Consider the following 15736-nt stretch of genomic DNA (forward strand, 5'->3'; position numbering starts at 1 on the left):
CTGCATAATGCAACATTAAATGAAGTGTGTAAAACAAAATGTAAACATCTGAAACAACTTTCCAGTTTCAACTAAGTGACAGTGTAGTGAGGAGTAGGATGTCAAACCTGCCAGAATGATTTCAGGATCTACAGTTGTAGGTCTGCAATGGCTACAGTCTGCAGAATTACCACAGCAACTCAAACTGAAGAAAATGTTGTGAAACAAGAAAATATATCCATCTGGGTAATTTTGTCCCCAGTTCAAAAAACTCTGTTTCTGAATTACGTTTTCTTTTCCACAATCAAAAGAAAAATAGCATTCAGTAAATCTCTTAAATATTAAAAGCTATGACAAAATATTTACAAACAAGGATCAGCAAGAAAACAGAGCACTTATTTTGGGGGACATTTCGATCTGGAAGAGTCAATGCGTCTCCTTTTGGCAGAGTTTGTTCTTCAGCACTTGTATTTTGTTAGACAGTTTTTTGTCTTCCAGTCCCATGAGCACCTTCTGGAGGAACTCAAATGTGTAGCGAAGTGGCTTTGGGTAACTCAGATTGAGGCAGTTAATTAGCCCAAACAAAAGTGCACACCTGCTCGCCACATCGTGAAGATCCTGCAAGACGGTGCATCTCTCGATAAAGATGCCAACATCTTCAAGGGAGTCATCAGGCTGTGCTCCTTCGTGGATTATTTTATAAACACCCCAAATCCATCCTTTCGAGCTCTTCAGCGTCCATCACGTTGAAATCCTGAAAAGGACAGAAATATTTTAAATCCGTTGTATTTTGGTCATCCCATCATCTGTCTATTGACTCGATTTTAGTTAAATGGTCCACACTACCATAATTACACAGATCCCTGAATGAGACTGAGGAGAACAGACCAAAGAAAAGTGCGGATTTAAGACTATCACCAAATAAAGACCAAGAAGAAGAGAAATGAAACATGGACTGGGCAGAAGGAGCATGCAGCGGTGCACATCGTTAAGCCCGGTTCACACGGCAGGAGTTTCAAACGGCCGAGAGAGTTCCAGACCGCACACGTATCGAATGACAAAAACAAAACTAAAAAACTGACACTTGTGGGTGACCCCACCATGTGTGGTGTACAGCCGCACGATGCTAATGAAACACCCTATGAGCACATTTTTCACGCGAACATTCCCAGGGCAAACGGCAAATCTCAAACCCTCTTGAGATAAAATGTGACTTTGGAGTAAATAACCAAGTTGGCCAAGGAGGGGGCATTTTCAATAGTTGTGTGAGTTGTAACGGAAAGGATAACAAAAACAATAAAATGGCTGTAAGATGAAGGGTTGGATCCAGCAGCAGCTGGATGCTACCTGCTACACAACAGGTGGTGAGTACTTTGCCCTCTACACTGACTGAAGAGTTAATTTACACCTCACTCAGATGGACCTGTGCCAAAGTAATTATATTATTAATAATAATATTAATATTGTGCTGACCAGGGTTATTTTCTTTAGTTTAGCATAAAACAATGTAAGTGAATGGAAACAAAATCCTAGTAGTTCCCATGCACTTTATTGTTGTAAGCTAATTTAAAGAAAAATGATTGCTGCCAGATCAGGAGAATGCCTGATCTGGCAGCATTTTTCAACTTATAAAACTCTGGGAAATATGACAGTCAAAATTTTACCGAGGGGTGAAAATATCTCTTTAAAAATAAACTTACCATGTACTCTTTGATGATATTTTGAGGGTTCTCATTCAGGTATATAATCACAGCTTGAAGGATGCATTCACACTTCACTTCACTTCGATTCGGGAACTCTAAACAAAATAACACATGCAGGGCAATTACTGTTTTGATGTTAGTAGAGACCCCCACAAACATAAAAAGACAATTTTTATTGTTGTTTAACCAATTCATAATTGTAAGTAATTTTAAACATGCTTTTTCCCCATAAAGATGAATTTATAACCCTCATTTCACAACTTGCAGGGAGAAACAATGTCACAGTAATGTAACGTAGCCTGCTAGTTGACAATCTAGATGTATGGTTTTTAACTGGATGCACAGCAGACACCTACTTTCACAAATGTCTGCTTTTCCAAAATATACTAAAGGGCAAAGCAGATTTTATTCTAATATTTAAAGTGATAGTGTGTAGTTTTCTGCCATTAGGGGGCAACACGTTGCAAGCAAGCACTATTTTGTGTTAGAGAATGAGAAGCTTACAAATTCATTCCCATAAAGATTATATGTCAACTAGCTTTCCAACAATATCTTCACATTGAAGTAACTGCTCCAATAACTTTAGCAGTGGAATATATTGAAAGGTTTTTTTTGTTTTTTCCTCTAGAACATATTCCTCTGGCTCAACAACATTAAACTTCTCATAGTAAAACTTCTTGCGCTTAAATGTTGTTTCAAGTGATCCTCCTTTTGCAATACTTTTAAGTAGTGGATTTCCAGTGTATAATGCAGTGCACAACTCATTCACTAGCAATGCACTAACCTCAATATTATTATACTCCTTGAGAACAGCCAAAGTTAAACTATTTGTTAAGGGTAAAGCAGAAGTAGTGAATAGAAAATGTAGCCCCTCGATTAAATTGTCGATTGCTGATGTTGGTACATGTGAAAAGACCTCCAACGTCAATAAAACCAAGGCAAGGTTTTTAACTACAGCTTCCTCCAAATTTTCACTAACTACACCAGCTTCACAATGCAAGTCAGAGGACCGTTCATCTGCAGACTCCTCAGAAAGATCATTTTTACTTGTAAATTCGGTTCTTTTCACTATTTCATTTTTGAAATCTCTTAGCATGCATGAATGAATGTTTTCTACTCTTGTGTCTGGAAAGTACCATATACATTAGTTTTGAAAGAACAATTTTGATAAACACAATCTACTGTCTCAAACCTCTTGAGATGTTTATTAATATGGAGGAAGCATTCTCTGCTTGTTGATATGTGGCTTTCAGAACAAGAAGGACAAGTCAAAATAACATGTTCTACAGTGTGAGAGGGCTTAGCAACATGTGCACGACTTAGATGAGTCCTAAGACCACCCCATGTTTTGAAAGTACAAAGACAATGACTGTAAATGCACGGATACGTCTCAGACCAAGAATTGAGTGTTTAAGTCTCAGGTGTTTTAGAATTTGGTACCTTTTAGATACACTTAAAGAGCAAAGCTTACAACACCACATTTATAACCTAAAAGACCAAATAAGAGAATTCAAAATGTAAAATTGCATATTAAGGAGAAAGTAAATAATATGAAAGCATTTTGTACCTTTACATGCACTTTTGGAGCACAGCTCAAATCTCCACAGCTCCAAATTCCACAAGCAGCAACCTGAGAGAAAAAGAAAACCACAAAAAATTGTGTACAGTGAGACACATGCAAGGGGTTGCACGGAGATGGTCTAAACTTAAGAACACTCCTGTTTCTTTTAAAATGTATTAATAATACAAGTTAAATTTCAAATGCTCCAACATTTCTGTAACTCATTTCATAAATCATGCCTTCTATCTCCAATCGATTGTCTTCTGTTCATGTGACCACGTTTACCATTATATACCGGAGCAGCCCAGTCTGAACGTGACCCCCTTGCCCCCAAAAATAAAATCAAGTATACTAGGTGGTTAGTGCTCCGTTTGTGTCGGTTTGTGCTGGTAAAATCATCGTTTGTATTGCTACGGTGTCAAGGATATTACACTTTTATTTAATAGGTCATTCAGAGTTCACGAGCCCCCCAAGCAACACGAAAATGGCCCAAAATAGGTCAAAACATGCCACAAAATGCTCGGGTGCGAGCGAGCGTTCCCTACGACGTCTACATCACCCGGACGCTCACTCGCGCCCGTAAGCACGGGGAGCGTGCTCGACGCCCGTTACGTCATCGCGAAAAACTAAAACATTAATAACTGCAAAACCGTAGCAGCACAAATGTTAATTTTACCGGCACAAACAAGCACTAACCAAGCAGAGCATTTTGTGGCATGTTTTTTTTGTCCTATTTTGGGCCGTTTTTGTGTTGCTTGGACTGGTGAACTCTGAATGACCTATGAAATAAAAGTGTAATCACTTTGACACCATAGTGATACAAATGATGATTATAACAGCACAAACCGACACAAACGGAGCATTAACCACCCAGTATACTTGATTTTATTTTTGGGGGTAAGTGGGGGTCACCTTCAGAGGTCGCCTGCGTGACACACTCACACAGGCCAAGCTAAGCAAGCAGTGGACAGCTAACATTCTCCTAACTTGATACTGCAATAAAACAAATAAAATAAGTGTGCTATTCGGAGTGCGAATGAAATTTTAAACGCAGATGGGGCAATATTCAAATGTGCAGTAACATCGAATATGCAAATCAATGTTTCCAATGCTAGCTAAATGCTACAAAATGCTAAAACCTACAGAACACACACGGCCCATATATTTACCGGAAAAATATACGCCATATATTATCACAAAGTACTAGTTAAATTATATTCTATTAAAAATACGAAGAAATTACCTTAACTCCAGCGGATGAATTGTGATTAATCCCTCTTTCCAGACACGTGGCCAAAGCACACTGTGGCGTAGATGAAGAAGGCGAATGCGTATGCGCGAAGATTTTTTTCATTCTCTGCGCATGCTCAGAAAGGATGTGGAAAGGGCTCTTTGGATTTAATTAAATGTGTTCAATAAATTGAAAATATCACTATTATTTAACATTAAAACGGCTTAGAATTAATTAAATCAAATTTAAAAATATTAATTATACACATAAGATTAACAATTTTAAGTATATTGAACATAAAACTATGAATTAATTTTTAAAAAGCCCATGTTTCATTTTTTAGAGTGCAGGTGGAAACGGTTCTGATAAGATGTCTTCCTATTCCTCCAGTACGTTAAAGGATCCTCTGATCTTGGAATGTTTCTCTCCGACACTCTCCACAATACTAAGGGGTTGGCAGCCCTTTATAATAAAATTCAGGACTGCCTGGTCCAGAGCAATCGTCCTAGATGCTTGATTTCAAAATAATAAAACACATATTAATAAAAAAATTATGATAAAGCTGTTCAGTGTCAATATAGGCCAACCTGTGTTCATTCTCGGTGTGTTTGTCTCCTCATTTTCATGTTTGGCTCCTGAATGCCTAAACACTGAGGAGGTGCTTTTGTTTGTGTAAGAAAGCTCCACAGAACAGATGCGACATTTAACCTGCATAAAATGAAATAAATAATTTGATTGATTGATTGATTGATTGATATACCTTTATTAATCCCACAAGGGGAAATTTCATGTTAAGGCTGCCGACCTAACATGAAATTTCCCCTTGTGGGATTAATAAAGGTATATCAATCAATCACTTTACACTGCAAGTCACATTGCTGTGTGTATTTTTTTTTTTTTTTAAATCTTTGCGAAAGTAATTTTGTGGTTTTTTTGGTGGCGACTCATTCCGTTGACAGATGCGAATGCGGTACCTTTTAAACACAGTTTGGCGCGTTGGCAATGAGCGATACAGCAGCTGTATCGATCGCGTGACTTTTTCTTAAAGCGACGCACGCACCGATACAGGTTTCACTCTGTGAGCTTGATACATGCGCCGGTGCGTCAGTGTTGCTGGACCCATCACTACTGGGAACATTTCCGCGTCAATCCCGTCAAACTTCTGCGTTTTGTCTGGACACAAGACGTCGCACAGCTTCATCATGCAGCTCTTCAGAGTGCCGGGCTGATATGGCTATCTCCTCTGCTACAATTAAATTTTATTTCACCACAGCTTCACTTTGTGATTTACCAGTTTACCAGCAATGTAAACTGCTGGTAAACTGTTTACCAGCAATGTCTGTAAACATATATTCAGTCTCCCACCGGTGCTGAAAGGCTCTGTTTTCAGAATCAACTTTTCTCTTTGCCATTGTGAGGGGCTAGCTTCGCAATAACAGATTTTGGCAAATGCGAGCCTGAGCAGAAATACGATTGCTGATCGGGTTTGTGAGATGGCCACTGATTTAAGAACACAGTTGTGTGAAAGAAGCAAAAACTTTATTGCATACTCGCTTGCTGTGGATGAAAGTACAGACATGATGGACATTGCACAGCTGACCATCTTCATCCGTGGAGAGGAAATATTGAACATTAAATCGATGCGCGGGACAACGATAGGAAAAGACATTTTTGAAAACGCATGTCAAAGTGTAACCGACATGAAACTGCCCTGGGACAAACTTGTTGGACTTACAACAGATGGAGCGCCGGTGTTGTGCGGTGAAAAAAGCGGACTAGTCAGCAGGATGAGAGTAAAGATGCGCAGGAGGAGAACTGTACCGGTGGTCCCTGTATTCTTACTATAATTAATACCTCCTTGGCCTCGGGCATAGTCCCTGCCTATTTTAAAACTGCTGTTATACATCCCTTGTTAAAAAAGCCTATGCTGGACCCATCTCTCACTAGCAATTATAGACCGATCTCAAAAATTCCGTTAATTGCTAAGATTCTAGAGAAGATTGTGGCTAAGCAGCTTACAGCAGTTTTAGATAAATATAGTATTTTTGACAAATTTCAATCTGGCTTTCGTAAAGTTCATTCCACTGAAACAGCCCTTCTTAGAGTTTCTAATGACATTTTGTTACAAAGCGATGCAGGTAAATGTTCTGTTCTCTTAATGTTGGATCTTACGTCGGCCTTTGATACTGTTGACCACTATATTTTGCTTAACAGGCTGAAATACTGGGTCGGTGTCTCTGGGACTGCATTGAAATGGTTCTCCTCGTAGCTCTCTGAACGATATTCTACTGTGGCAGTTTCTAAGTATAGATCATCTTCTGCGTCCCTGTCTTTTGGTGTGCCACAAGGCTCTGTGCTAGGGCCATCACTGTTTCTAGTTTATTTACTTCCTCTCCAGCACATTTTGAGCCCTTTTGAGGATATCTGTTACCATTGTTATGCAGACGATATCCAACTCTATATATCTTTTAAACCGGAAGAGGCTTCTAAGCTGCAGCTTTTAAATGTGTGCTTGGAAACCATTAAAGGCTGGATGGCTGAAAAGTCCTCTTATGTGCCCCAGATAGACATATACCCAGTATAATAAATGCTCTTGGTCCTCTTTCAACGTTTGTAAAACCATCTGTCAGGAACTTAGGGATTATCCTTGATCCTGCTCTTACGTTAGATAGTCATGTTAAATCTCTTGTTCGGTCCTGCTTTTATCATTTAAGAAATATTTCTAAATTGAGCTCTATAACATCCTATACCGAACTGGAGATTGTTATTCATGCTTTTATCTCTTCACGACTGGACTATTGCAATTCCCTGTTTACTTGTCTAAACAAAGGTTCTTTGGAGCGCCTGCAGATCGTTCAGAATGCTGCAGCAAGACTTTTGACGAAAGCTTCAAAATATTCACATATAACACCGTTGCTTATGCAGTTACATTGGCTTCCCGTCGAATTTAGAGTCCATTTTAAGATTTTGGTTTTAACTTTTAAGGCTCTTCAACAACAAGCACCACCATATATTATTGAGCTTTTACAGCCCTATGCCCCTAGTAGGTCTCTGAGGTCGAGTAGTCAGGGCCTACTTGTCATTCCGTATATGAGACTGAAAACTAGGGGTGACAGAGCTTTTGCTACTGTGGCCGCCAGACTGTGGAATTCCCTTCCTCAGGACTTACGATCCGCTGATTCATTGATTACTTTTAAAAAACAGCTGAAAACACATCTTTTTAAAATTGCTTTTTGCTAACTTTGTTTGTATTTTGTCTTTTTAATCTGTTATATCTTGTAAAGCACTTTGTGATCTCTATCTAGAAATGTGCTATATAAATAAAATTTTACTTTACTTTACTTACTTACTGTGCAGATTCAGATGGAGCTGCACTGTAATGGGACACTCAAGGGAAAGTACGACACTGAATGGCCCGCACAGTTTATTAGTTCCATTCCTGAAGCAATGCCCCAGCTCCGTCTACATGCGGCTCGAACCTTGTGGATGCTCTCATTTATTTTTTCTGGGGTTTTTCGCAGCATGTTCATATTTCTAACTTGCATAATTTTGACAGGATAGTTTTATGAAGAGCAAAATATTTAAAGTTAAAGTTATTTTTTTCTGGAATAATATTCCTTTCTGTTTTTATTCATATTTATGTTTAAAAAAAAACATTGTTTAAGTGTGTTCAAAAAATGTTTATCTAACTCTACCTAAAGTGTGCCTTGAGTTTCGGCCCCCTGTGCAATTGAGTTTGACACCCCTGCAGTAAATGTACACATTTACTCTCTGACTGGTGCTCTCCATGATGTCATTGGTGCTTAGTGACATCGGGCACTATAACGTTAACAGGAAGCCAGTGACATCAGGATTTATATATTGATTTCAGTGCATCTTCATCTTATCTTAATGACCTTGTAGTGCCATATCACCCTATTAGAGCACTTCGCTCTCGCTCTGCAGGCCTACTTGTTGTTCCTAGAGTATTTAAAAGTAGAATGGGAGGCAGAGCCTTCAGTTTTCAGGCCCCTCTTCTGTGGAACCAGCTTCCAGTTTGGATTCAGGAGACAGACACTATCTCTTCTTTCAAGATTAGGCTTAATTCAATTCAATCTATTTGTCACAAAACAGACAGCAGTCACTTCAAGGTGCTTATATTGTAAAGTAAGAACCCTACAATAATACAGAGAAACCCCAACAATCACATGACCCCCTTATAAGGCACTTTGCTGACAGTGGGAAGGAAAAACTCCGTTTTAACAGGAAGACATCGATCAGTTTATGATGATCAAAGTATCTGATTGGAAGAACAGGTGAGGCTGATTTTACTACATCTGGACATCCGTGTGTGTGTGTGTGTGTGTGTGTATGTGTGTGTGTGTGTGTGTTTACATCGATGGAGCAGCCGAGCAGCGATCCAAGCTTCAGGGCTTTCCTGACGATGTGGAACAGGAAGGGCGGGGCTTCCTTCAGGTCGTAACTCTCTGCGATGCCGCCGGTAAAATCCTCGAAGCCCTCGATGCTCGAGCCGCCGCTCAGGGCCTCGTAAGAGCTGCTCATTCTGCAGACAGAGAGGGCGGAGGTTAAGTATGCAAACACCTGCAAGCTGCACCCGTGTGCTCCACCTTGGCGGTCTGTGTGGCGTGGTGGTTTCTGTTTACAGGGGTCCCAGAAAGATGAAGATGAGTTTCACCTTCCAGCACAACGACAACAGAAGGTGGTGCACGTCTGGGCTTCACACCTGAGTCCAGCTGAGACGCTGCGAGGAGCCAGCAGAGGGCGCCGTCACACTGTGACTGAGTGTTGCTGAGGGAGAGGAGAAGTCTGACAGACTCTGACCCAAAAACTCTCAAAGTTTTACTTTGAGGGTCATTCAAAGTTTCTGTTTCACTTCTCATCTATCTGTCTGTCTATTTATCTAATATATCTGAGCTGCAGACTATTTACAAACCAGTCTAAAGTGTGGACACAGCCTCTCATTTTATGGTTTTTCTTTATTTTCATGATTATTTACATCGTAGATTCTCACTGAAGGCATCAGAACAATGAATGAACACGTGGAATTATGTAGGAAACAAAAAGTGTGAAATAACTCCAAACATGTTTTATATTTTAGATTCTGTAGAATCACCACCCTTTGCTTGTTTGTTGATGCTTGATCTTCCAGGTGCAGAAATCCCGAAGGTTGATTCTGTTCATCTGGATGTTTCATCATCGTCAGGTGAGTCTTTCAGTCTCAGCTGACTGCAGGTTTACAACCTTATAAACAGGACATAATGACTGAAACCAGCCCACTGTGTGAACAATGGGCTGAGGTCAGTTTCTTGATCATTAAAATTGCAGATTGTCATTGATCAACAGTCACTGATGGTCATGACATTTGTCAAAGCTGGGAAGGCTCCTAAAGAAAGCTCCAGCTGATCCAGGAGAGAAGGACAACTGCTGCCTAAGAGAAAACCTGTAGTGATCCCGTACATCTCAGGAGTATCGGAGCAGCTGAGACGCATTTTCTCTAAACACCGCGTCTCTGTGGCTGCTAAGTGTCAGGGGGAGTGCCAGGATTTATAGGCACAGTTATGATGGACTCTTGTTTCTCTTTAATTAGCTGATTGGTTCCTCCCATAATATGAATTCTAACAGTTGTCAAACAGGCTGTCAGCTGTACGAACCTGATTTCTGGTCCCAACTCCACCAATGAACCCTGACAGGCACACCTGTGAGGTGAAACCATGTCAGGTGACGACATCATGAAGCTCACTGAGAGAAGGCCGAGGGTTTGCAGCGCTGGCAATAAATTAAAGGGTGGAATCTAAACTATAAAACATATTTATCTATTTTTTCTTTGCTACATGATTCCATATATGTTGCTTCATATATTTGATGTCTTCAGTATCAACACTGTAGAATGTAGTAAAAATAAATAAGAAGGTGTGTCCAGACTTTTGACTGGTAGTGTATATCCACTGTCTCTCTGAATATTAGAACTTATGAATTTAGAGCTGAGAGCTTCTGTTTTCCACGAAGGAGGACGAGGAGCTGAGAGCAGGAAGAAGGAGCAGAGAAGCTCAGGACCAAATATCATTTATAAAAAAATGACCAGACAAACTACAGCAGAGGCCTCTAAAATAAAAGCCCATTTATAAAGCGCTTTGAGTGTGTTGGAGGTCGGCAAAATCAGTTCGACCTGAAACACTGATTCTGCAGCTCTGTTTGCTTTCCGGGCCGGGCTGTGCTCCATGTTTACTGAGTAAATGCCTCCACCCACCACCACCTCCTGCTGTCAGAGAGATGCAGTCACAATAAACGGCTGCTTAAATACGGCCTTAATCACATATGGAGGTCTGGACAGCTGATGAAGAGCTGATGATGTGACAAGTACACAAGGCCCTGACCTCACTTCCTGTCATATTCAGACACTGGTATTAAACACTTAAGTAAACCTTACAGCTACAGACTCCTTATTGCTGTTTTTATATATGATACACAGCTCTCACAACAAGTACAGAGAGTGCTGCCCCTCAGCAGCCTTCCAGAAGCTGACCAGTCAGAAGAAAGGGTGGCCTCAAAGTAGGAGGAGCTAAAACAGCTTCTTTCAGACTAATGCTTCAATCTTAAATATGATCAACCTATCTCTAATAATCGGCTATGTACCACAGGCCTTCAAGCTGGCTGTAGTTAAACCTTTACTCAAAAAGCATCTCTAGACCCAGCTGTCTTAGCTAATTATAGGCCAATCTCCAACCTTCCTTTCATATCAAACATCCTTGAAAGAGTAGTTGTCAAACAGCTAACAGATCATCTGCAGAGGAATGGCTTATTTGAAGAGTTTCAATCAGGTTTCAGAGCTCATCACAGCACAGAAACAGCTTTAGTGAAGGTTACAAATGATCTTCTTATGGCCTCTGACAGTGGACTCATCTCTGTGCTTGTCCTGCTAGACCTCAGTGCTGCGTTCGATACTGTTGACCATAATATCCTATTAGAGCGATTAGAACATGCTGTAGGTATTACAGGTACTGTACTGCAGTGGTTTGTATCATATCTATCTAATAGACTCCAATTTGTACATGTAAATGGAGAGTCCTCTTCACACACTAAGGTCAATTATGGAGTTCCACAGGGTTCAGTGCTAGGACCAATTCTGTTTACATTATACATGCTTCCCTTAGGCAGCATCATTAGAAGACATAGCATAAATTTTCACTGCTATGCAGATGACACGCAGCTCTATCTGTCCATGAAGCCACTTGTTGTTGTGATTCGGTGCCACATAAATAAAAGTGAGTTTAATTACAGGTCAGCTTTGTTAGGCCTCACAGGTTCCTCTTACTTAGCGTAGGCTTTCTCCAGCAGAGCACTCCAGAACTCCACTCCCTCCGCTGAGTGGACGAACAGCAGTTTCCCGTCTCTGGTGGGCAGCCGGTCGTCCACGACTACGTCCACCCACTCCCCGTACTGCCATAACTACAGAGGACAGACATGAACAAGATGTCACTTCCTCTGTAATTACATCCATGCCCTGTACTGTGTGTTATTTCTGTTTCCTTAAAAAGGTGAGCGACCTGGAAGTGGAAGATGCCGGCATACTGTGAGGTGAAGCTCTGCCCAGGAGGGACCACTCTGTTCAGGATCTGAGGGTCCAGAGTCAGGGAGGCAATGGCCGCCAGGAGCCAGCAGTCACCTGACAGACACAGGTCACATGATCACTCTCAACTTTTCCAAACAGAGGAAGCCTCTGAGAGGTCATTTCTGTGAATAAAGGAGCAGCTGAAAGCGTTTATCCTTTACTCATCAAACCACTTCTGTAAATTTATTCTCTGGGATTATTTTCTCTGTCGCATTTTATTTTACAAACTTCTTAAAGCAGAGTTTAAGTGTTGTGTGATGTTTCCTCTTCCCGTCAGCAATGAGCACGCCCGCTGTCATCAAACTCACCCAGCTCTCCCTGACAGACGTCTGTTCTTCTGGCTCCGTCAGCGAGGAAGCAAGGATCAGAACACAGCTCCTGATTGGATGAGACATGAGGCGGTTAGCGATGAAAACAATCGGTACGAACCGCAGCAGTGGACTGTTTGTTTCTATCGATGTGCTAAGAGGTGACGATGACATTCAGTCTGCTGTGACGAAGCCCGGTTCTGATGGAGGGAAGCATGGAGCTGATGACGAGGGTGATGTCATCAAACATCGATCGCTGATGAGAAATGACTGATGTGAAATTTTTCTCGTGCAGAAGCCCGAGGAGTAACTCAGACCGAGCAGAAACGGCTTCTGTCACCTGTTTTTATTTTACGCGTTATTTTAAATTCATGCTCAGAACTGATGTCACCGAGAAGCGTCAGCTCACATCGTTACGCGATCCTTACTCCGCACGCTGTTGAAAGTCTGAGAGCAGCTGAACTGAAGCCCTGTTATCACCTGTGCAGCAGATGGAGCAGCTCGGCTGTTTGTTATCTCATTAATGTTTAACGGCCGGAGTCACCCTCTTTCTCCAAACAGCAGCTCGTTTGTTTTCTCTCTGATATCTGAGCCGCTTAGTCTAAATGGCTCTTTGATAAAACGCCCAAAAAACAGCAAACGCTCTGCACGAAACAGAGAGAGGCGGGCCGCTGCTCAAGCGTGTTCACGCTCTTCATGCTGATCCTGGATCTGTTAGAGGGCTCTTCCTGTTAAAAGGTCGTTCTTCCTTTCCACTGTTGCCAAGTTGTTCCAGCGTGAAGCAGTGTGAGCTGGAGCTGTGTAAATGAAAGTGGACTGAATTCATCTGGATCAGATAAAGTGTGTTTACTGGCGGTAGGTTTATTATTGTTATTATTGTTGTTAATAACAGGGTTAGTATCTTAGCACTGCTTAAACAAACACATAGCTCATAAATGATTACTCAGCTTCAGAGGCTCGAGGAACATAAAAACCTTCTACGTATTAAAGCTTTACTCAAAGCTGCAAAAACCCTCAAATATAAAAACAGGAAAGAGACATGACGCCATGACAACGCAGTAACACAGAGACGCGCTTCCTGTTTCCTCCACATGAATTCGCATAGATGTGACTGACAGGGCAGGACGCAGGAAGGACGCCCGAGAAGCCCGCAGTCTGAGTCCGATTCAACGTGGAAGCAGGACCGGAGTCCGAGCTCAGAGTCTTCAGTGAGGCGTACGGTTTAACCTGTAGGAAGACTAACGCTGTGTTGAAGCACAGACCAGGGTTAGAGGTCAGGGGTCAGGGTGACCGAGGCATCAGAGGGTGAAGTCTCTGTCATGGCAGACATTTCTGATGGCTGATCAAAGAACTGCCCAACGGTAATCATTGCGTGTTTCACTCACCCACGGCCGTTTCCACTCCACACCACCGGTTTTGGATGAGTAGCGCCCCAGCTGGTTGTATCCCAGAGAGTTCCAGTCTGCCGGGAAGGTGGGGTCACAAAACAGCGAGCCGATCTGCAAGCACTCGGATCGCAGCTGCTCGAAGTCCTGGTGGTTAAAGAGGATCGCGTTGGCCCGGCTGCCAGCGCCATCCTCCACCCGGGCCTTCCTCCTCGCAAGATGAGCCGCTGTGCTCGCCATCCTGAGGTGTGCTTTGTGTGGAAGACTGGGTCTCAGGTATAAGGTAGAGGGCGGAGCTCAGATACAGGTGAAGGAGCGGCGTGATATCAGTTAACAGAGCCAACAGTAAGACATGTTTACACTCACACAGACACACACACACACACACACACACACACCTGAACCTGTGACACACACAGACACACACACCTGAATCTGTGACACACAGAGGTTCGGATCCACGGAGAACCAGAAGCTGCTGTCACACCTGTGACTCTCAGGAACCCCATCGGAGCACAGACTCACACGCGGTGACATCACCTGTTTTAATCTTGACCAGCTGTTTTAACATGGGAATGGGTGGGGAATGGCTTACTGCTGCCTCTGCTGGACATCAGAGGAACTGTGGGGTCAGCTGCTTGGCTGAAACATAAATGTGACGTTCTCTCTTTGATCTCGTTGCTTTTCTTCTCCTGTTGTTTCTTCTTCTCTTTGAAATTCTGACAAGTTTTTGTAGTTTTGCCTGACGCCGTTCCTATGGCGACACCCTCAAGCCATCAGGCTGCTGAACTGCTGAGACATCAGATAGTTTATGTTGCACAATCACTGGGCACGCTGTACATGTTTATTAATATATGTCTTGTCTCAAAGTGTTACTTCATGTGCAATACTGAGGCGCTTTGAGCCGAAGAATTTCATTGTGGCGTTTTGATGATACAGGTATGGCGATCTGACAGTGTATGCTGATTTGACAGATGTTTCTATGTTACCTGGATACAGCAAATAAAAGGTGAACTTGAACTTGAAAGCACAGGTGGCTATCGTCAAATGATGATGATGATGATGATGATGATGATGATGCACACACATTATTACACCAGAGCATCAAAACGTTTGACGAACAGCTGATTGGGAGAAATTGCCATAGAAACAGGACAGGAGACCAACAGCACCTGTGACAGGGGCTGTGTGTTTTATGAATGTATCTCGGGCTGATTCTGACCAATCACAGCACTTCCACTCTGGAACCTGAACCTGAGCGGGTGGAACAGCGGAGGATGGAGATGCTTTGCTGAACATGATTTGCATCATATTTGGTGTGGACGGTGCAGAAATCACTGCAATAACATGATATTTACTGATTATTAGGATCAATTAAAATGAGTTGTTTGCCTGCAGGGGGCGCTCTTCAGGTTTCTTTGAAAGACAGGTGAGAGGAAGTTGCACTGTTCCAGGCCTGCTCCCGGTCATGCCTTCCTTGAGCCTGGTTCTGCCGGAGGTTTCTTCCTGTTAAAAGGGAGTTTTTCCTTCCCACTGTCGCCAAAGTGCTTGCTCATAGGGGGTCATATGATTGTTGGGTTTTCTCTGCATGTATTATTGTAGGGTCTACCTTACAATATAAAGCACCTTGAGGCGACTGTTGTTGTGACTGGGCGCTGTGTAAAACTGAAGGTGATCAGAATGGGCGGGGCAGCAGAGCACTGATGATGATGGTGATGATGGTCACACCGTGGGAGGTGTGAAAACTATGTTGTGTTCAATGCCCTCTCCTGCATCAGGAGAAAACAGCTCTGCTGTTTGTGTAACACAGATTTTTGCACTGTCTGTGTGCGTGTGTCTGTAGGTGTGTCTCTGCGTGTGTCTCTGTGTGCATGTGTGTGTGTGTGTGTGTGCGTGATGATGTCTTAAATACAGTAAACACGTCACGTGCTGTGTTTTCCTGCTCAGAGGGAGGTGTAGG

General features: G+C 42.3%; 1 protein-coding gene and 2 long non-coding RNA genes across 7 annotated transcripts in view; 1 reads left to right on the forward strand and 2 right to left on the reverse strand.

Annotated features, from left to right (window-relative positions):
• Positions 1 to 15736, reverse strand: part of LOC102083160 (calpain-2 catalytic subunit) — a 44133-nt gene that overhangs the window by 12793 nt on the left and 15604 nt on the right. For 2 of the 5 annotated variants that reach the window (XM_013267624.3, XM_025908142.1), the window contains exons 1-5: positions 13777 to 15601; positions 12392 to 12461; positions 12019 to 12137; positions 11787 to 11920; positions 8849 to 9017 (exon numbers count right to left, since the gene is read on the reverse strand). In XM_013267624.3, the coding sequence (XP_013123078.1) occupies positions 8849 to 9017; positions 11787 to 11920; positions 12019 to 12137; positions 12392 to 12461; positions 13777 to 14016 (732 nt within the window). In that variant the 5' untranslated portion in view covers positions 14017 to 15601. Of the gene's footprint in view, positions 1 to 8848; positions 9018 to 11786; positions 11921 to 12018; positions 12138 to 12391; positions 12462 to 13776; positions 15602 to 15736 lie in introns of those variants that run through there. The other 3 variants (XM_025908145.1, XM_025908144.1, XM_025908143.1) reach the window with 2 other exon arrangements.
• LOC109202359 (uncharacterized) lies at positions 386 to 4739 on the reverse strand. Its single transcript, XR_002062286.2, has 4 exons — positions 4487 to 4739; positions 3250 to 3312; positions 1680 to 1777; positions 386 to 733 (listed from the first exon to the last, which is right to left on the reverse strand). It is a non-coding gene; the product is annotated as an uncharacterized LOC109202359 (long non-coding RNA).
• LOC109202360 (uncharacterized) lies at positions 9152 to 12449 on the forward strand. Its single transcript, XR_002062287.2, has 3 exons — positions 9152 to 9677; positions 12010 to 12150; positions 12361 to 12449. It is a non-coding gene; the product is annotated as an uncharacterized LOC109202360 (long non-coding RNA).

The sequence above is a fragment of the Oreochromis niloticus genome, linkage group LG6, assembly GCF_001858045.2.
Source record: "Oreochromis niloticus isolate F11D_XX linkage group LG6, O_niloticus_UMD_NMBU, whole genome shotgun sequence".
Taxonomy (NCBI): Eukaryota; Metazoa; Chordata; class Actinopteri; order Cichliformes; family Cichlidae; genus Oreochromis; species Oreochromis niloticus.